The sequence below is a fragment of the Populus alba genome, chromosome 15 (genome assembly GCF_005239225.2).
Source record: "Populus alba chromosome 15, ASM523922v2, whole genome shotgun sequence".
Lineage (NCBI taxonomy): Eukaryota > Viridiplantae > Streptophyta > Magnoliopsida > Malpighiales > Salicaceae > Populus > Populus alba.
Window position 1 is genome coordinate 10,280,319 of NC_133298.1, and position 23,452 is coordinate 10,303,770.

General features: G+C 34.2%; 1 protein-coding gene across 3 annotated transcripts in view; it reads right to left on the reverse strand.

The window, feature by feature from the left end:
• LOC118037311 (transcription initiation factor TFIID subunit 2) overlaps positions 1–23,452 on the reverse strand; it is a 29,598-nt gene that overhangs the window by 4,253 nt on the left and 1,893 nt on the right. For 2 of the 3 annotated variants that reach the window (XM_035043241.2, XM_035043244.2), the window contains exons 3-19: positions 23,193–23,338; positions 23,029–23,095; positions 19,752–19,951; positions 19,487–19,640; positions 13,643–13,727; positions 13,436–13,527; positions 11,048–11,173; positions 10,915–10,968; positions 10,612–10,677; positions 9,408–9,505; positions 8,278–8,616; positions 8,109–8,196; positions 6,194–6,319; positions 6,056–6,112; positions 5,631–5,710; positions 5,504–5,546; positions 786–872 (exon numbers count right to left, since the gene is read on the reverse strand). In XM_035043241.2, coding sequence (XP_034899132.1) covers positions 786–872; positions 5,504–5,546; positions 5,631–5,710; positions 6,056–6,112; positions 6,194–6,319; positions 8,109–8,196; positions 8,278–8,616; positions 9,408–9,505; positions 10,612–10,677; positions 10,915–10,968; positions 11,048–11,173; positions 13,436–13,527; positions 13,643–13,727; positions 19,487–19,640; positions 19,752–19,951; positions 23,029–23,095; positions 23,193–23,338 — 1,908 coding nt within the window. Of the gene's footprint in view, positions 1–785; positions 873–5,503; positions 5,547–5,630; positions 5,711–6,055; positions 6,113–6,193; positions 6,320–8,108; positions 8,197–8,277; positions 8,617–9,407; positions 9,506–10,611; positions 10,678–10,914; positions 10,969–11,047; positions 11,174–13,435; positions 13,528–13,642; positions 13,728–19,486; positions 19,641–19,751; positions 19,952–23,028; positions 23,096–23,192; positions 23,356–23,452 lie in introns of all 3 variants that reach the window. The other variant, XM_035043242.2, reaches the window with a different exon arrangement.

Genomic DNA, 23,452 nt, shown 5'->3' on the forward strand with positions numbered 1-23,452 from the left:
GGGCTTTCCAAGAAAAATGGCGTGCAATATGCTGATATCTAGAGAATTTTGGTGGCGAGATGCAACAAATCAATGCAAAGTGCAAACAAGAACATGACATTGGATAGGGCATTTTGCATGCCTGAACTTTAAATACTGATAAAGGAAGAGAAGGCTCTAAGGTCAGGCAATCATTGACTGCATACTAACCAAAGAATGGGCTAACCCCTAGGATTAGCTAGCAGCATTGCTGCACTCCACATTTCCCTCCCCTTACAATCCTAGCTATAGTATGATTCAAATATAAGAATGCCAAGGTTAGCTTTGGCTAGAGAAGATTACTGTTCCGTGTTATGTTATTTCCATTGACAATTCAAATTGTGATCTGGTCAGACTATCCATTCCTTGGCTTAAATGAAAGAACCTCCAGCGGAGGACAAGCAAGGATACCAATCCACCACAATTTTATTGGTAAACCACTACAAATGTCATCCAGCAACTCTCACTAGACAATTCACATATTCAGGACAATCATGACGAAACACACAATAGCCTGTTGACCTCCTGCCCAAGTTTTCACTTGCGATCTATAGCAAGAATCTGCTCATCAATTTTATTGATACACCACTACAAGAGTCAATTGGTAAACATGCTAGCAAATAACAAAAATAAACCCCCCCCCCCAGCTACCATGCACCATCAATCAAGGAAAACCAAATATTTTTTAACAGTTTCTCGCATCGCATATGAGAGGTGAAAAACAAAAAAGCAAACAGGATTCAAATTGATGCTAAGGAAGACCCTACCTTCAGAAGTTGCAAAATAAATTCAACAGCTTCTCTTGGGCTTTTCTTATCTGTAGCCCTGACCTTAGCAACAGCATGAGGAATTGCCTGAATACAACCAAAACAAATGGAAGCTATAAGTCTTCACACAGTGAGGAAAAGTCTGCAAGAAAGTAACCTTACTTTTTTTCTAGGGAAAAAGGAAATACTATTGAAAGAAAAATTTAAATTGAAATTTGTTTCTTCGATAAAACAAATATTAGATATAAAAAGAAACCATTATCAAGAAAAATAAATGAACTCATCAATCAATCATCATAAATTAAAAATAAAAAGAACCACAAAGAAGTCAAGTTTGGAGATTAATTAAGTCATTTTTCAACAACCAAACATTAAAATAATAATGCACCGCATAGAAGTTAAGTTTTGGGGAATAATAAAAAGAACACATCAATCAATCATCAAATTGTTTCTTTTTTAAAAAAGAGAGAACACATAGAAGTTAATTTTGGAAAATAATAACGCATTCTCAACAACAGAACATTAAAATAATAATGCACCTCAACCTCTCTCAAATAACACTGTGACGCAACATATAGTGAATATAAGACCATGGTTCTCAAGCCCTAAGGTTACAGACCTAACTATAGAGAAATCTAAAGAAACTTATCGGGTATTTTTATTAAATCTGAATAATAGTCTTAATCTCCATAAAATAAACTAGACATTCTTATTTATATTAGTCTTATAATCCTTTCTATGAAAGGATTCCTAATTAAGACTTTAACTAATTAATAAAATTCATCTACCATTAGGATATCTAAATAATAAAATACTAATTAAATTAAAAGTTCTAAACTAAGTAGAAAATAAATAATTAAAATCCAAAATTAACTAGGAAAATAATTAAAACAAGGCTTCATATAAGATGCTTCTAGGTTTCTTTACGGATTTCTTTTTAAGCTTGGCCTTTTCAATCATGTAAACAAACCCTTGGATAATTGTTTTGCATCAATCTCCCCCACTTGAGAGAAACTTATCCTCGAGTTGAGTTTAATAACTGGAAAGTACTTGTAAAGGTCAGCAAGATTAAAGGTCTTCGATATGCCCATGTTATCCGAAAGATCAATAACATAAGCAATATCATTGATTTTCTTCACCACCTTGTAGAGACCATACTTCTTCATCTTCAGCTTATCATAGATGCCTACTAGAAAGCTCTCCTTGCACAAGAAAATCATCACCATGTCTCCTTGAAACAATTTAACTCGCCTATGCTTGTTTGTTGTGTGCTTATTTCTAGCAACTAAGTATTCTAGTTTCCTCTTAACCTCTTGATGATAGCTCGCAGTTGTTCAACCAAATTCTTTGCTAACTTGCTAAACCCAGCGACTTTGAGCAAAGAATGTAGATCAAATACATGGTTGGGAGGCTTTATTTACACAATCTCAAATGGTGTCTTGCTAGTAGCGCTATGATTGGAATTGTTGTAACCAAATTTTGCCTTGACCAATGCAACATCCCACTATTTAGGCTTATCTCCTCAATGCTATGAATTAGATTGCCCCGAGTTTTGTTTAGAGACTTTGTTTGGTCATTAGTTTGTCGATGAGTAGTACTATTATACTTCAAAGAGGAATTAAACATCTTCCACAAGTTAGCAAAAAATGACTAAGAAACCTTTAGACATTATGGATTTTGGAATATCACACTACCTCAATTATCTCCCTGAAAAATAGCCTAGTCATGCTGATCACATTTGTAGTCTTCTTGCAATGTATAAAATGTGTCATCTTTAAATATATATCCATAACAACAAAAGAAAAATTCATTCCTTGCTAAGTTCGTGGAAGACCTAACACAAAATCTGTGGAAACATCTCCCCGGATATATTTAGGTACAGGTAAAGGGATGTATAAGCTAGTGTTTCGTGATTACCCCTTAGCTGTTTGACAAGTAAAACAGTGTTGAAAAAATTTGTTTGCATTACACTTGAGTTGAGGCTAGTAATACTCATCCTCCGAAGCTAGCACTGTTTTGTCTCTTCCTCCATGACCTTATAATTCACCACCATGCAAGTCTCAAATCAATTTCTCGCATAGGGAACTGCAAGAGATACACAGTCGATTACCTTTCATTAAGCGTACAACTTAATGATTAGAAATCTCCATCAACTCAACCATTAGAACACTTCTCCCATGTCTCCTGAAAATCAGCATTTTCAGCGTACAACTCCTTCAAACACTCAAAACCAAAATCTCGCTATGAAAAATGATTAGTTTATACAGGCCTTCACTTAATGAAACTGAACTTCTGAAGGAATGTAATCCACCTGGACAACATATCCATGCTGATTTTCTTTGACTATTCAGAGACTTCAAAGCTGAATGATTTGAATGTAAGATAAAATCTTTGTTAATCAAGTAACACTCCTTAATTTTCAAAACCCTTACAACAACATAAAGTTCTTTATCATAGGCAGTCCACTTCAAGCGAGCTTCGTTCAAGTTCTCAATGAAAAGGTTGGAGGATGTTTCTCCTAGGAAAGAACTCCAATACCCACTCCATATACACCACATTCAACCTTAAACAACTTGTCAAAGTTGGGTAAAGCAAGCATTGAAGCATTCCATAGCTTATCCTTTATTAAGGCAAAACTTTGTTCTTCCTCACCCCACTAAAATTCCTCTTTTTCAAACATTCAGTGATCAGTGCCACAATGCTATTGAAATTCTGAATAAATCTCCAATAGCCAAGCCATGAACTCCACACATTACTAACTATCTTAGGTGTGGGCCAATCACAAATTGCCCTCACTTTCTCCTTGTCAACTTCAACTCCACTAGCTCCTACAATAAAACCCAAGAATAAGCTACACTTTTTCAAGTTGACATACAACTTATTTTATGCAGATTATTTCGCTCAACTAAGAACAAAAATTACATTGTATATTCTTGCACAATTTGGTAACCTTAGGAACACCTCTAATACTTATGGATTAAAAGTTAATCGAACACATTAAAATCTACCTCTCAACAATTACTTCATCCCTCTCACCTCCAATAGGTTACCCCACCAAACTAATGCCCCATGCTTCAATTTAAACCCTGCAATTTTTATCATTCTCGAATCTAAAATTCCCTTATATCATAAAACCAATCACATGTAGCTAACCAATCAAGAAACTATACTCTTAAATCACCACCAAAAGAAGAAATCTCAACTTTCATAGAGTAGTCTTGATCATACATATTATTTCTAGCAACCTTATCTCAATCTTCTTCATTAGATGAATACCAAAATTCATATTGACCACGAGGATTTGCACGAAATAGTTCAGGTACAGGTTAGTTGTGAGCATCATCCTTGGAGCGTGCCTCTCTTCTTCACCGGTTCATGTTTACACACAACCCTACTAATGCCTTGAGCATGGTTGTAAGGTCATCAAATATGGCGTTGATGTCGCCAAACTCAGTTTGCACTTGCACCTCTAACACTGATATTGCTACTGAATGGCAATATAACTTATCCCAAAAGGCTTGCATCCCCTAATCATTGTTAAGAAGATGGTTGCCTCCAATGATTTTCTTCACGGTTTGCCATTGATCCGGATGTTGATCTGCTCTAATACCACTTGACACAACGTATAGCAAAGATAAAACTGAGTTCTCAAGCCCCAAGGTTATAGACCTAACTACAGAGAAATCTAGAGACAATTCTCAAGTATTTTTATTAAATCTAAATACCAGTCTTAATCTCTATAAAATAAACTAGACATCCATATTTGTATTAGTCCTAAAATCATCTATAAGAAAGGATTCCTAATTAAAACTTACATAATTAATAAAATTCATCTAGTATTAGAATTCCTAAATACTCAAAACTAATTAAATTAAAAATCATGAGTTAAGTAGAAAACTAATAATTAAAACATGCAAACAATAACTTCAAGCTTCATATGAGATGCTTCCGGGTTTCTTTGCAGATTTCTTTTCAGGTTTGGCCTTGTCAATTTGGTTTATAAACTCTTGGGGTAATTGTTCGACATCACATTTGTTGCAATAGTGCTAACTTGTGCATGCTTACCTCAAAAAAAGAAAAAAGAAAATTCAATATAGACTTAAATTGATGGTGCCTATATAAAGAGCAGTGTGTTCTATTTGATTTTCTAAGCCGGGGTCAATTCTGTAATTTTAAGATCTTCGGAAGTCATTATGTAATTTCATTTTCAGTAAGGTATTTTTGTGGTCTTAAAAGAATTGGCCAGTGCACTACTTCACCATTACACAATTGACTGACTAGCTAGCACCACTCAAGGTACTCTCCTATGTGCGCATCTTTAAGGCACCTCCCTTATTGGTATATATTGGATTATAGGTTATGATCCCATATTTTGATATATGACGGAGTCATATACGAGGATTGCAGCCACCTTGATTAGGTCTAATGCAGCTTCTCTTATTTGTGATGCTTTAGAATTCCTAGGAGTGATTTTTAAGAACCTTGTTGTGATGCTAGGTATTTCTTTTATGTAGTTCTTGATTTTGTTTACTTCCCAAAACATAACCTAGCCTAACTGCCTAACCTATAAAAAAATCCCAAGTTTCCAAATCACCAAGACAACTATAACTTGTAAACCTTTAGTTATTTAGGTGTTGTATTCAAAGATTCCTGCATCACACGCACGCACATCAAATCTGACACAAACTCAATACATATATCCTACCTCATTGCATTACCTCAAGAACAAAGTACTCGGGAAAATCATGAAAGTCATTTGGCCTAGCAAGGCAGGAAACAAAATCAGTTAAGGTGTTATTCCAGCATGCTTGCCAAAAGTCAGGCCACAAGAGTTAAGAATCTCACTTGGGGAGTCCAATGGCTGCATCAAACCTTCGACTTTTGTAAAATTTCACCAAATGGAGCAAGCCAGCCCAATCATTTTCCTGTTAATCCATAAAAATAAAAAATAAAAACACTTCACCCAACTATCTTAAAACAATCATGCAAAATATGTCTTTATGATCCCTAAGTTCAGGGAAGTTCAGGTGCTGAATCGAAATGCATCTTTACAAGAAACATATTTAGGTTGCTACTAAAAAGTGTTTCTGACTATGGGATTTAAATCTAGTACAATATATAAAGTGTGTTTGAATTTAAGAACAGAAGCAAACACCGAACTAGGGAGAGAAAAAAACACACCCTCTTTGCAAATAAGCTTGGAATATGTTCCATTAATGATAAAAAGTTCTTGATATGTATATAAGGAGCATGGAAAGTGGCTATAGTACCTCAGAAGCAGTATTAGCCAATGCAAATGCAGTCTCAATTCGAACTCTCCAGAAGGCCTAGTCAGAACAAAACAGCATTGAACTAATCACATTCTGTTCAAAACATGAATCAAAATCAAGCATGATAGAGAGTAAAACCTTGGTGTCGTTGAGGAAATTATTCATAGCATTTGTAACAGAAAAGGAAAGTTGTGGTAAAGTTTTTAATGCTGCAATTGCTTGCGCCTGTGCAACAACATCTTCATCCCTCTCTAATTGATTGATCTGATTTACATTACCAACTTTTACAAGGTTATTTACCAATTGATATTCAAAGCAGCTACTACAAGAGAATTCTATGGAGCAACAAGAAAAGCAACAGAATCAAGTAGAAATGTTCAAAACAAATTAATAAAGACACAAAAGTAACTCATACAAATGACTTCATGCTTAGGGCAATCATCTTGTATCCTACAAAAATAAATTTTACATATTACTATTTACAGATAAAATGGGTATATATTGTTCCTCACATGTGCATAAGCATCAATCATGTGGTAAAGTATCAAGACTTCTCACCACATCTATTACTCAACTGAAAAGGGATGCAAACTATATTTATGAGTGTTGTTGAGTGTGGCTATATGATTGACAAGTGACATTATAACGTGAGAGTTTAGATTTGTGGTTGCTTCCTTTATATGACACATGAAAGTTTGAATTTGTGATTGGATCGATAGCATACTGGTTATTTATGAGACTTTTAAGAACAATTTTATTGCATGCTCTTTTAATAAACCTGTATGTGTTTTATAAAACAATCTTTTCAAGATGGGATAATGTCTTAATTTTGAGATGCAAATTTCAAATGTCATATGAGAATGAGTTGACTTATTGTATGAAGATTTCACGAACAATGTCTAAATTCTAAAAATGTTTTTCAAATATTCAAATAATATTAAAAAAAAAACATTCAAATGTAATTTTTTAAAAAATAACATTATTACAGCATTAACACATGTTTTCAGGGTATATTTTAAAATATTACAAGAAAATTACTTGAATTTTTTAAGTAATATTAATATTAGATATAATTGTATTTAACCACAATGATTTGGAAACCAAAAGAATACTCCTTTTTAAGGATGCTTTATGTGAACACTAGCTTCTTAAACCAGTTACTTCGATGATATCTAGGAGATTTCTATTTTCTTTTAAATTCTTATATACCATTGGACTTCAGAATACCTTATGAAAGATATTTGTTTTCCGAAAAGACAAACAGTTTATAAAAAATAGACTTCGATATCTAAGCAAATTTCATATTAGACAATTAGGCATGTTCTTAATTTGATAAATTTTAGAGACAACTGATTGTAATTGATAGTTTTAGGATTATAAATCCTGGTTTCATAAATTAGTTGTATGTGTTTTGCATAACAGAATTCAATATAAACTACTCACATTAATTAGTATTAATTTAACGCATGATAATAGCCTAACATTATTTCTCTACAACATTTTTATTTTATATAATGAACTTTTTTTTTCCTATTAAACTATATCTGCATGATTATATACCGACCAATCTCTTTTGCCTACGATTAAGAAACATAAATTTACTAGAGAACAGCAAAACAGCAAAAAGAGGGGGGCAGAGAGAGAGAGAGAGAGAGAGAGAGCTAAGATTTTTGTGGCCGGGACTAACACAAGGGTCTGTAACTACTAGGTTATTGTATTTGAAGCAATTTCAATTCTTATTCCACAAAATAAATTTCCACATAGCACTATTACTTGTGAACAATATTTAAAGCTTCAAACAGAGTTGGCAGTACAAGGTGGCCAGACCTTGGAACTTTTTCAAATGCAGTTGACAAATAGAGAGCATATATGTCAGACATCAACCAACCAGGAAAAGTCATGATGATGACTTAATTATAGCTAAATTGTGAACATAGCAAAATGAAATTCATTTGCTTAAATCTATCAACTCACGTTGACCACCATCAATTACCTATAATTATAATATGCAAATACATGCGAGAATTCTACTAAAAGAGCCAGAACATCTTACCCACATCTGTATAGGCTGATTAAAATGAATTTCAGCAAGATATTCCATTTCTGGGTCTGCCCTAATCCATGACAACGGGGATTCCAAACTGAAAGGCGAAGAAATGAACACAGTTAAAAATATATGAACTATGTCCATCAAGAAGAATGTGCATCAAGTAATGATATACCTGGAGCGCATATCTGAAGCAGGCACATCACCATTTTCATCAAAGCCATCAGGTTTTGAACTCTTTTTAGGCTTTTGGAAACGTCTGGCTGCAAGCTTTGAATGGCACTGTATTTCCAATAGCTGCCACATTTCTCCAGCCAAAGGTAGAACTGGATGGTCATACATGCCATCAAGTTCATAAACTCTGATACTCATCATCCCTGGCCATCCAATATCACCCTCCCGGTTTTCAGAATCAAGGTTAAGGAAAGATGCATTTGCATCAGGTGCAGCTGTAAACTCTCGAAGCACCGCCAATTCAACCATATTTTTCCTTTTGTTATAAGAGAACCCCATCCTTTAAAAACAAGTCCAAAAAAAGAGGCACATTTAAGTAAAAAAAATAATAATACACCTTACATGCAGATAGGTATTTGGAATTGCACTATTCACAAGACAAACCATACAATTCAAGACAGTTTGCACCTAGTGTATTGCACAATTGAATCAAATCACCAAATCAGAGATTGATAAGGAAATGCAGGCAGGAAATGAAAGATAATTGATCACAATAATGGGAAGAGATAACCAGGAAAAAAATCCTGAGTTTCTGAATGGCGGTTCCAAGTCATCAAAAGAAATAGAGTTAAAGCATAGAGAGGAAGCAGATTGCATGAAAGAAATATGAACCCAACCCACTGCTTGAGAGAACTTGATATCATTCAGTGAAAAAAGAAGATGAATATTGTGCGGGAGACAAAAAGAGGTTGTTAACAGTGGGGGTAAACAGAACAGATGCTAAAAATATTTTTGTATTATAACAGGCTTAATATTTCAACAACTTAGAAATTAGCTTTTGCATGCATTATGCGCTAAAGTATCAATGAACAATGTCTTAAGTCATTAAGTATTTGCAGAATTTTATCAACCAAGTGATTATAGAGGAAGTGATACATGTTTTGATCATGTTTTCTTCATTTTACAAGTGTAGCATGTTATCAATCATATCTAATGTATTTTTCAATTGTCTCTCAATCTTTCAATTCACGATGTGAAACAAATTATGATTCTATAAATGAGCTTTCCAATTCATGAGTTGAATCTTGGTTTGCCAATAGACAAGCAATATGTAGATCACAAACCATATACCTTAGCACTGGACATCCACAAGAGCAGACCCATCGCAGGAAAAATTCTTTCACAAATGGGCGCTCAAGATTTCCAACCTTAGTAGCGAAGTGCCGGAACTGCATCTCACAATAAATGAAATTAAAATAGAATGAACAATATGGTAGCAAAAATCTGCAAAATTCACAAGAGTAACATATAAAATGTAAATACACTATGCAGCAAAAATTAATAGATGATTTACCTTAGGAAAAAAAAGTTCCAAAATATGTAGTTAGGCAAATTGTGAACCTACACTATAATCCTTCTTTTCTTCTCTTCACTAATTTGTTAGCTTTACAGTTAAAAGAAGTATTACTTGTAATAAGATGAGGAGCACCGTACACATCCTGAAACTAAAATCAACTACATATTTCTAGTAAACAAGCACAATTATTCTATAATTCAATCAAATACTTTTGAGGCAAAGCATCAATAAAGTATATGCGTGTATACAATCTAAAAAATGACCTTTTTCAGTTGGACTTCAGCATTAGGTGAACTAATAACCAAGGATAATGTGATAAAATGAGGGTAGCAGTTGAGAAATGTTGTTTTTGTTGAAACAATTGAAGACAGTGAATCACTCGCTTCTGCATCGTACAGTTGCTAGTAAAGAGTGTTGTTTGGTTTCTTACTCTCTGTCAATTGGATTATACTCAGGCTGACTCAAATTCTGTTGTGCTGGCAAGGAATGATCGATAAGCAAAGAGATGTGCCACACAAAAAACTATTATGCTGTATTGTATATGAACTATCTGGTTTGAGGCAAATGAAAGTGTTTCTATAAGGTTTAAATCTTCATATCCAAAGGTTAGAAAAACAATTTTCACATCATTAATGGATTGCCTTCTTCAATACATTGATTCTTGTCCTATTGAAATTTTACAGAAAGCCTGAATTTTTAAGGTGATTTTCCTTCGTTATCTGGAGGCATCTATTGTTTACTCCAGTATACTCATGGCACCCTTCTAAGCTCAATTTAGCAAATTTCTTGTGCATTAAGAAGAATTATAAAAGGGCGAGCATTGAATTAGTCAAAAATCAGCTTTCTAATCTATCATCATTTAAAGAAAAAGGTTGAACATATGCGTTGTGCACTACTGTAGTAGTAATTGCGAAAATACAGAGTAAATCCACAAAATTGAAAATTTGGAATAGAATAACTATGGAGAAACATAATCACCTCCTTTGTACTGAGTGATCTGACAGGGATTGTATCTCGAGCCCGTGAAATAACTTTCTGCAAAATCTGCATTTCAAAATAAACAAAAATATGGATAATGGAATCAGTAAAAAAAAATAATTCACACTCCATAAATAACCAATGCCATACATTTTTCAAGAAATCTCTACAAAAATTGATATCAATGAAAACACAAAGCATCACTTTTGAGTTCAAGTCATCCATCTATACACAATACAAGTCACATGATGTGTCACAAAACATTCATCCATCGACCTAAAGTGCAAGCAGCTAGATCTTTACCTTGCGGAAAAACTCAGGACCCATTTGCTTTTCCAACATTTGCAGTATTGCCACCTATTGAAAATTAACCAGACAGCCTTAAGGAATGCATATGAAAGTTCTTTATTTAAACAAAATATGGAAACAAACTTACAGACTTCCAAGATCTTATTTTCCCATAAAGACCAATTTTATGGGTTCCATGCAATTCCTTGCAAGAAGCAGAGAAGCTCAAAGCTGTCGCACCACTATCATCGGCCTTGCAAACAGCACAATTAGCCTGCACATCCAAAATATAACGTTCACTTGCATCTTTAAAAATGAAAAATAAACATTGACAATCAACATTTTGCAGTTTATATCATTAGGAGAAGACAGGTTGTAATTAAGATGAAAGAAGAATTTAGAATAATCGGAAAACAAAACAAGTTCTAAAGCATGAGAGAAGTGAAGAAAATGCCTATCAAAAGAGAAATCTTCCAACAGTCTCATTCTAGATCAAATCATATTCAGATACACAAATCACAAGGGAATGAGAAAATTCTTCTACCTCAGTTATGCAGTTAATTTTTATATTTATGGAATATGGAAGGCCTCAGTTATGCGGGTAATTTTGATATTTATGGAATATGGAAGGCTGAGATAGGATTTTTTGTTAATAAAGGGCTGAAAAAAGAAAACACCAAAGGGGAGCACAACCCTCATGCATGAGGCATACAACATTAAAAGTATTAGGATTTCTAAATAGTAAATTATTAATTCAATTAAAAGACTTAAGCTAACTAGGAAATATTAAAATCCAACATTAACTAAGAAATAATTAAAACTGGAAAACAAGGCATCATATGAGATGCTTCCGCGTTTCGTTAGGGATTTCTTTTGATGCTTGGCCTTGTCAGTCTGGTAAACCAACTATTGGGATAATTGTTATACATCAATCTCCCCCACTTGAGAAAAACTCGTCCTCGAGTTTAGTACCTGGAAAGTACTCATAAAGGTTAGCAAGATTGAAGCTCTTCAATATGCCTATGCTATCCGGAAGATCAATAACATTAGCATTATCATTGATTTTCTTCATCACCTTGTACAGACCATACATCTTCAACTTATTATAGGTGCCCACTGGAAACCTCTCCTTGTGCAAGAAAACCATAACCATGTCTCCTTGAAACAATTTAACTCGCCTATGCTTGATTTTTGCACGCTTATTTCTGTCTGCTAAGTATTTTCAAGGAGTTTTGGACAAATCCTCTAATTCTTAGTTTCCTTCTAACCTCTTGATGCATGGCTTCCATCTACTCATCCAAATCCTTTGCTAGCTTGTTAAAAATAGCAGTTTTAGAGCAGTTTTGGACACAGAATGTAGATTGAGTACAAGATTTAGAGGCTTCATGTACACAATCTCAAATGGTGTCTTGCCAGAAGGGCTATGATTGGAACTTTAGTAACCAAATTTTTCCTCAACCAATGCAACACCCCACTGTTTAGGCTTATCTCCCCAATGCTACGAATAAGATTGCCCAAAGTTTTATTTAAAGACTCTGTTTGGTCATTAGTTTGTGGATGAGCAATACTACTAAACTTCAAAGAAGAATTAAACATCTTCCACAAAGTTAGCCAAAAATGACTAAGAAACCTAGTATCTCTATAAAAAATGATAGATTTTGGAACACCAATCTATTATCTCCTTGAAAAATAGCCTAGCCATATTGATCACATCCGTAGTCTTCTTGCAACGTATAAAACATGTCATCTTTAAATATTTATCCACAACAACAAAAGCAGAATCCATTCCTCACTAGACCACAAAAACAAACAGTGCCTAAATCACTACAAAAAAAAAAAACTTAAACCTTCAGACAACCTTACCTTGATCTTCTTCATCAGATGACTACCCCCGTATTCATATTGACCATGATGGTTTTCACAAACTAGCTGGCCGCGGGCATCATCCTTGGTGTCTCTCTTCTTCCTAATTCATGTTAGCGCGCAACCCTAATGCCTTAAACCTAGTTGTAAGGTCATCAAATATGTTGTTGATGTCACCAAACCTAGTTTGCACTCGTCCCTCTATAGTTGTTATCATTACTAAATGGCAATCTAGTTGATCCTAAACAGCCTGCATCCCTTGAGATATTTAAAAACCTCTCTAGACCAGTACACAAATTGTGCTTAAAGAATTTGTTGTTTTGATAAATGATAATACCCAACCTCAAAGAACCCATGCTCACTCATGACACATCATACCATATAAGAATTGCCTAAGTCCATGCAAACAATACACGTATGAGCTTCATAAGGAAGAAATCAAAAGCATGCATGCATCCATGCAAGCCCGGCCAATAGCAAGAATTCAAAGTCAAGTACACCAATGAGATACACCTCAACATAAAAAAGAAAAACATTATACAATAAAGCACAAGAACCATATAATTAAAACAATGATGGTAAATCAACATATAGGACTGCTCTCCATGGCAATGACCACTATTGGATAAGCAAATAGCCTATCCACCAAATTAAACACTTCAAATGTTCTAACCTTGTATCTGCGATAGCGAGCTTCATTATTTCCTAAAAACTTCTTTATAAATAACTCTGTCAAAAAGCCAGCAAGCCCATCCAGAAGCCATTCTGACAATAAGCACCAAACAAGTGAGTCTCAAAAAAATAATTGGCATTGTTCAAAATTTATACAAATTGTTTAAATTTCAGTCAAGTACAAGGTGCCATGTTTTACCAGACTTACCATCAGTAGGTTCCTCGGGAGTGACATATACCCCAAACCATTGTTTTGCAAGTGCAAAAGCTAGTTTAATGCTAGTGTCAATGGCCTGTCACAAAAACAATGGTGAAGTTTGAGAATGCAACACATCTACAATGAAATTAGCATGCGAGACAGCCATTGACAAGAGACAACAAATACTACTGCCAATTTACATTTTATGCATTAAACTTTGCATAGAAATGAAGTTTTAAATAATTAATTTCTTACCTAAGCATTAAAAACTTATTAAAAAAGAGGGGGAGGGGAGAAGATGAAGCTCATGAGTTAATGTTATAGTTTACAGTTTCCTATTCTAAATTCTCTTCCACCTTCATGCCAATGTTGCAATATTTTCTTCAATATCTTAATAACATCAATTCACATTAAATTCAAAATCTCATATAATGTTCACAATATATGTAAACAAAATTGGGAGAAGAGTGTAACATTCTTTATAGATATTAACAGATTTATTTTTACAAAGATGTATCAAGTCATTAACATATAATACATTATTCCTTACAGAACATTTTTACAACCTCTAATCAAACACCTTGCTGAAAAATCAGCAAACATGGAGCAACTCATGTAGGTTTTCTTTTAGGTGAAAGGCTTTTTTAACATAGAAAAGGTTATTATCACGTCTGTGTGCAAGAGTGAGTGAGTCAAGCGTTCAATCAGGAAAAAATCCTCCACGATATCAAAATATTCTCAAAATGAAAGTTTGGGCAACATTTCAACCCCACTATTGCTTATTCAAAAGCCCTTTACTAGACTCCATTAAAAGGTAAAACAAAGCATTCTATCAACTTTTTTGCATGGTAATAAAAATGATAAAAATAGCAGAAATGAAAAACCTAGTTATCAACAGGTCCTCCAAGAAATGAATAAGAGCAGGAAACCTGTAGATGAATGAGTTTCCATGGGCTCTCACAAGAATGACAGCAAGTCTAACTTGGACATCCAATCATTGGTTTAAGTTCCATACTAGTTGCAATGACCTTATGCTATAAAATGTCAGTTGTTGAGGGGGAAACAATAGCCAGCCACCAATAAGTGTGCAATGTCATTGTAAACTGACCATGTATCTCCCATCCTCCATTCAACGTCACCTTCTAAATCAAATTATCGAACACATATAGTTTCTTAAATAGGGATAAAATGTTGGACTCTGAAGCCTAAATAAGACAGATTCGTCTCCCTCATGGTTAGGAGGGGTGATTTAAATATCAATAACATATATTACTACTACAAAGATGAGTCATTGTCATTCATGCAAATTGCATGCGGATAAGGAAGCAAAATTTGATAGTAAATCATAACAATACTAGCAAATACTAATACTATGGTTCAAGGTTGTCAAAAACTCTTTTTTGACACGACACGAAATATACAATATAAACTCGAATCGTAAAATCGCAAGTAAAATATTTTAACTAATTATATATTAACAATTTCAATCAAGTAGTAATTAACAATATAACACAATTAAAATAAAATAAAATAAACAATAGAAAAGTCTGAACACCTTTATTTTATTCACATTGATTCCTCTACTTCTTGGACTCAACCCACTTACTTTGTCATTTACAATAAACGAGTCCCTTCAAATTTTGATAGACCATTTAACATTAATTACTCCAAGGGTCAAGCATGTCAATTTACAACTTTTATTCTATATATTTGCCAGCTAAAACAGAGTAATATATCAATTAATATGTTAATAGTTTACATAAGAAATTATGAAGAATGAATTGGTATTTTAATTTTACGAAAATAAAATCCACAAATAACTTGTATCATTAAAAAAATTATAATAATTATAGTCAAAATCAAGCCCTTGATTATCAAATTGCACAAGTTTCGCAAGATATAAATTTAAAACAATGAAAATGATGAGGTACATATTACCAGAATGCACAATTTTATATGTTTTTCAAACTCGTAAAATCGGTCCAATTTTACCGAGTTTGACCGATTTTACTAGTTTTCAAGTTTTAATCCGATTTGACATGTCAGATACATGTTGACTAGTAAAATCATAAAATTTTAAGAGTCAGCTCGCTTTTTTGACAACATTGCTATAGTTGACATTAAATAGAAAGAAAAAAAGATGTCATTTCCTAGTGAGAAAGGAATATTCTTTTCTGGCACCAGCCTCCCTTTAACTAAACCTCTCCCCCCTATGTAATCCTGTAAAAGCATATGAACCACCATTATTGTAAGCAAAAAAGGAGAAAGGATCTCTTTACACATACCTCTGGATCAAGTAAACCAAGACGTCTACCAAGAAAATTCTAGTTGACTCATTTGCATGATTTTTCTAATCTAGCTTAAACATCAACTCTTTCAAACTATCCCCATTCCGCCATCACTATGTTCCCCACCAGCTACATATAAAATCCACCAACCAACAATAAAACCATTGTATAAATGACATAACTCATTGAGCACTACACTTTGTCAACTAGCCAAGACCTATCCAAGATCAGATCTTTAAGCAGTCATATAACCAAAATAATCTAGTGGAACAATCTTTTAGGGGAACATAGTAACGAAGGTAGGAGTAACATTTATCAACTGCTAGAGAAAAATTCATAAAAAAAAAATCACAAGATCATCTTCAATTATTTTAATAGTTTTAATAATAAAGAACAAAGAAACCATCTAGGCTAAGAGCTCCTTTGTCAACCCCATAACTATCCATGTTGCATCCTCATCCTTAAACTACCAATCCAGCCAAGATGTGCCCTCTAGATAAAGAGTAGCTCCTTTGTCAACCCCGTAACTATCCATGCTGCTTCCTCATCCTTAAACTACCAAGATGTGCTCTTTAGAGAAAGAGCACCATAACCTAGATCCTTAATCTTTTAGATTTGAGAGCATATTCCTTAGCATATACAATTCCATTTAAAAGAAGGTAAACCAATAAAGATCTAATAAGGGTTCCTAAGAATCTTCCAAACAGTAAAAGTTCGAAAAAAAGAAGAAAGGAAAGGTAAAGTCAAAAGATTATTTCATATATCAACAAAATGTTTGCCCTCAAGAACACTATCAACATTCAAGTTGATTGCTCAGTCCAACTAACACCCAAGGTATGAAAGGAGAAAGTTTCTATCATAACATTATCAACATTCAAGTGGGAAATCACTCAAGATGCAAGGATAGCAAGACTTTTCAAATGCTGGAAAGGAAAAATCAACCCTTCAAAAGTTTGGACCTTGTGACATTGTTATAAAAAGATCACTCAAATACCAAGGTCCTTTCAACTACTAGACATCTTTCATCCTAGCTTCTACTCAAATCACTCTTCCAGGTAAGAGCAGTAAGCAATCTAAGCTCTTGTGAACTACTCCAGGAGCCTGCCAGAGGGGTATTAGAGTCATGGCACATGTCTTCTCAGGAAGGATGTATTCAAAAAAGGACCTTCATGATGGAAGCTTGCCCTAAAGAACATTGCTCTACCAACCCATTTTCTTCTTGATCTTGGTCTTATTGTCTAGCTAGTGGAGAATGAAAAGGGAGAAACTTTCGAACCTATAACTTTAAGGCATGAGCCTAACAAGTTTACCATTACTCTACCCCACTTCTTCTCTTTCTAATAGACAAAATAATGTTCTACTCACGTGTTAAGCAAAGAGCTTCATGCACAATTGAGCAAAAGAACGAAGATCTAAAAGCTCTCTTTATCAGTCAAATAGGATCGTAGGTGTACAGTGATCGACTTCACGAGACCACTTATGATTGATCTATTCAAGGTTGACGCTCTATTATGTGCAACTTTTTGGATATTGATTTCTGAATAATTAAATAGACTCTTGTCTATTCTTTCTTCTCTTAAGAGATTTTAATGATAGATAGGCGAGTGTAATGTAAGCTCTCACGCGAGACAGAGTGGCCTTCCTTGTGCTTAGCGTGCTCTTCCTGAAAAAACACCCAAAATGAGGCTTTTTGCATGTTAATGCCTCCCTCTAGTGCCCATTGATCAAAGTCCCAAGCTTGGGAAATCTTCCCACATTGTTGTCTTTCTCTTTCTTTTAAGCTAGAAAGATGCAATGCTTCATAGATGTCTCACATGAGACCCCTTTATCAACCTAATCAGCTTGCACCTAGAATTCAAACTAGTCCACCATCTAAAAGCCTCCTATCAAAGTCAACCCATGTCACAAACCAATCCCTTTCATCAAGGGAAAGACCTTCATCAGTTTAGCACTACCAAACTACAACCTCTACTCAAATAGGTCTACCAACGAATTCTTAGTTTCAGCAACAAGACATCCAGTCAACCATGCTTCAACCTCAGCAATGATTGTCCTTGTCAGATATAGGCTATAAGGTCAATGAAAGGCAATAAATAAATCTTGTTCATCAACCAATTCTAAAACCAAAGAAGAGTTGGTTCCTATAGGTAGTTGGAGGCGTCTTCTTTGAACTAAGAACTTGGTGGATGAAACGAGGCAAGAGGGTCGGTCTAGTTTCCTACCTTTATTTATATTGACTAGCCTAACTAGCTTAAGAATGGAAGGCTTTGAAAGACCATTAGCTGGTTTATGGCATCAGGATAGCTTATGAAGAAGTCATATCAGAATTGTCCATGGTCAAATCTCCTCATAGCAATCCAACCTTCCTTCACCCGAGAAGGGTGACAGTTGTTGCCTGCCATGCAGAGCTTTGAGCCCAAAGGAAGGTGTGGGTAGCATAGTGAGATGCTTCATGCAATTGTGTAAAAGACTACCTAAGCTCAAGCAGCAAATGCTACATACAAGGATAGAAGATCTAGCTCAAGCTACAACTTATTAGGAATTGTCCAGTTCAATGAATTCCGAGGTCAAAGGGAGAGTGACAAAGGGCTATTCTTCGATTAGGTATGATTCAACTTTAACCTTCCCAATGGGATCGATGGTATACCAAATGAACAAAAATTGCTCAAGTTTAGTTTTGTTAGGGTCGATAAAACCTAAAGGCAAGATGCAAAGATACAAGCTTGAAGGGACGCTTATGATTTTATAAAGAGGCTTGTTCTAGTGCACTATGATTTTTCAGCCTTCTTTAGCTACATCAATTTGTCAATTCAATCCATGGCATTCTTCTTTTACACAATAGTATACCTACTTAAGATACACTAACACGAAGGTTGCATAGCCTAGTAAGATTATAAAACACAATGTATGGTCTAACCTAGATTTTGACTTCCTCCAAATTAATTAAACCATTTCATCACAACTTGCCTACTATGAACTGAGACAAAAGAGAGAAGTTAAAGGGATCTATTCACATGGGCAATATCAATAAATTGTTGACAATGAATAACAAAAGTTGACCAACCTATGGAACTTCCTCAAATCTGAAGTTAAACAAACTCCTTTAGATCTTTTTCCCTTGGTTTTGAACACTAACTAGTAGCATTCTTGTAAAACTTCTTTAGTTCGCAAGTTAAGTCCCAATACCTTCTCTTTTTTTCTAATAAACGTCCCATTGTCAATTTTAAAGGACTAGAAATACAAAAAAGTCTAACAAGCCACAGACACTAGAAAGTACAATATTATGTTAAAAAAAAAAGCATAAATAGTTCAACATTAGCATGATAATATAAAGATCAAAATGAATTATGCACAAGCAAATAAGAATTAGTTTACGTGGTTGTAAATAACCCTTGTTGGCCTTAACATTATTATCAACATGATACATGTTTTACGTTTCGAATAGGCTGAAAATAACACTTTTGACAGTATATCTAAACATAAATTACACAAAAAGTACTCATGGGACTATTTGCATGGAATATCCAAAGAGTGCAAGATCTAGAAATTTAGCAAGTGAGCACACCTGATCAATAACCGTCTCATCATATAAAACTTGAGAGCTAAAGACACCCATTGAAGCTCCCAGATTTGTTGAGGATACAATCATCTCTGGAGCTAAAAAAACTTGTGTGTATGACCCAAATGGAAATTTTGCATCAAGGTATTCTTCATAATGGCTGTTGAAAGTATATTGCAAGTCAGTAAACAATGCAAGCTAATGTTTAGAATATTTATTTCAATTGTCAAAACCATTTGAAAACAAGAGTTAGATGGCCAAGATGACAAACTTGAACGCATTATGAAAAATTTTGATGGTATTCCGGAGCTTTGACAAATTAGATGGCAAGCACATGTGTGATATGAGACCAACATGAGGATCAGGAAGTATTTCAAATGGTGCAACCACCAAAGATATCCATTGAGCAGTCACAGGAACATCTAATCTGTAGACAAATGTTTTGTGAGGAGGATCATCCTTGCTCAGAACCTGCAATATGTTAATAATGAAACATGGAAAGTTAAAATCAATAAAAACTAAAAGCCTAATACATAGTCGACAACCACATCTTTGTTTACAGCATCCACGAGCATGATGCTCATTCTATTATTAGGCACTCCCAATGTGGCACTCCCACACTCACACTCTACCCATGGATCTCACTTTTATGTGAGAGAGGGAGCACCACACCAAGAGCACAAAATACTATAAATTCAAAAAGCATTTAACTACATCAAAATTGTTAACAATATGTATATGGATAAAGTAGCAATAATCATCAATGTAAATCCCAAACTCCAAACTCCAAAAAGAGTGATTCAAAGTAAAATCACATACAACTAAATTAAGTCTTCAACTAAGATTATGACAAAAAAAAGCTAGTGATCTAGGATTGTTAGAAACTTATATCAAACAATTTTACTCACAGCCATAAGAAAGAAAAGTTGCCAAAGGCTAGACAAGTGCACTAAAGGCCAAATAAAATTTGGAGCTAAATTTTTTATGCACATGTAAGATGAGGTTTAGCTGTTTTATAACATTCCTTCAAAACAAATTTACAATAATTCAAAGGAATCCAAATTGAAGAAAATCAATATGCTTGGTCATCATGGTTGAGTAAATTGATAACTTTCTTGATGCTTTGCTACCCATCTCGGAAATCATAATTTTTTCCATTGCTTTCATATTGTCCACATGTAAGCAAGCATCCAGCAAAACATCTTACCATGCATCTCAAACTGAAAATTATCACATTCTTTACCATGCCATTAACAATTCCTACCTTTTTATCATCTAAAGTAGCTAATAACCTTTCATCATCGATGAAAATTATTGCATTTTTCCCACAAATCCAAATAGGTTACCTAGAATAAAATTTTGACCCCAATAACATTAAGATTATAGTACTTGGATGTCATTCCAACTTTCATTCCACGTGTGTTCATATCTTTTAAGATTAAAGCATTTATCTCAACAAACTTCACTTTCAACAATCACTCCCACTTTTGTTCTACATGACTTCATATTTCCCACTATCATTCTAGAAGACTTCGTATCTTTTAAGACTACGGAATTGATCTCTACCAACTTCACTTTCATAGATCCCTACTTTCATGTCATATGACTTCTTGTCTTTGAAGACAAATGCATATATTAAATTCTCGATATACTCAACCATAAAACATTCTCAATAGTACTGAAATGACACTAGATAATTTGTTAAAGTCAACAGGTAGAAAAATGTCGACAAGGAACCATTCCATCATGTTGCTTTTTTTTTTTTCTGAAAGAACAAAATAGGTGAAATAGAAAATACTCTAGTACTCCGATTGATATGCTGAATTTATGAGAACTACCTCCACAATTCATTTCACATAACCAATTTGCACTCTCAATAATCTGGTTGCATTCAATAAACATGTGTATCTTGAACACGGACTACACCATTAATTTTTCTTTTCAAATACATGGACACATTCATCAATTATACACTTTATTATTTAAACTATTGGAACTCCGAGTTAGTGACATATTTGGCTTGCAATTCCCCCAATCTTTTGCTCTCAAGAGTTAAAAGGTCCTTGCTTGTGAGAGGACATAGAAAACATTCCAACAGAAGATCAAGCAACCTGACTCCATTGGACAAATAACAATTTGCAATGTCTATACTAACAAGTCCTAGAAAAATGTGTGCATTGCACCCACATATCATATATACATCAGTACATGTGTGTGAGCACGCACTAGTTCATTACGATAAATATTTTGAAGAAAAAAAAGAGCACATAGCAATTGCATAACCTAAATGTTACACAAAATTGGTTTTGGTATCGAGCAGAAAAGTGAGTCAACTACTACACATCAAACCTTCTTTTTGACAATGATAATGCCTTTTGGGTGAATAAAGGCCAAATTGGTGAAATGCACTTTATCACAATCTACTTTCTTTAGTAGCAAGTTAGCTTGCACTTTGTTATCGGGTTGTAACCAACAAGCCAATAACACCTATCAAAGGACCCGTAAATGTTAGTCAATAGGCAATAACTCCTTTACTTCATCTTTCACCCTTTCTTTTTCAAGTAAATCGATGTCAAATAAAAAAGATAAAAAGCAAAACAAAAGGTCACAAGTCCTTCTAAGATTTTATTATAGTTGAAGAAGGAGGAGAGGGCAATCTTTAATTTGCAAAAATTACCTTCCATTTGGCTATTAATTGAGTTTTCAGGATATATTGTTAAGCCATAACAATCAAATTTTTTGTCCTTACCAAGGCATTACCAACCAACCTCTCAAGTTAAATCTAAACTAAACAAAGCCTCAACCCCAAGGATGCATGCAGTGAGTGTGAATTGCACCTATCACTGCAAATAATGCACGAGCATGAAATCAAACCGGTTTGTAACATGGATGGTATCCCATGAATTGGAAGACTAACAACTAATGCAATTCCCAAAGGTAGTGAAACTAGAAACAAGATTTTACTAAAGTTATGCCAAGTAATCATTGGTTAGCAATGTAATCATTGGTTGAGATCTTTATCTCCAAAGTAGAGAGTAGGAGTTCAAACACTCTAACTAAGCACCCTTAATTGGGTGCCCTAGGTAAATGTAAAAAAAAAAATAAAAAAACACCTAGGGAATGCCCTACAACCAATATCATTTTACATGACAATTGAGCTCATAGATTATTTTTGAGCTCATGTCCCTCCACACATTCATGTCTATTTGTGATGTAGTCAAGATTCTTATATGCAATTGCTTGATCCAATCAAGAATCTTACATGCAATTGCTTTTGCAAGGATTTTTCAATGAAGCATTGTTGTGCCATAAACCTGCATCTCAATAATATTTGGTCACCAAATAGCAACATTCTTTTAATACAAGATGTTGATTGCAATTTATTAGAAGTATCGAAGAGTTTGTAAGAATTTAAAATTCTACATCTTTTTGGCTAAAAGTCAGCTGAATCAATTATGAATATGAATATACTTCTGTAAAAGCACTCAGAAAGTATAGGGTTTGAGAGAATATTAGCAGTTCTAATACAGGCATATTATTTATCTCACCTGATATAATAAGCTTCCAGTACTAACAGCAACAAGATTATGGGCAACTGTAAACTCCATATCATAACTGCAAAAGCAGCTAAATAAATTAGCAGATGGACACCTATAAATTGCTAAATTTATAGAACTTTAGAAAAGAATTTTAGGAATCAAGTAGATTATACCAGCAACGCTGAAATCCTTCATCCATACAAGGGAACCAGCAACGTGCACGCCTTATTTGGTTATTAGTATGTACCACTTCATTGTCAAAATGAATGCCCGTCTCTGCTTTCTCTACCCAATAATTTATGCGCACCAATTTTACATTCTGCATCCAACATGAACCTACATGAGAAACCACAAAGGTGTAAACCACATTATGACAGCTCATGCTGAAATATTACCATATAACATGGAGCTTTGAGCCTTCAACAATATCCAA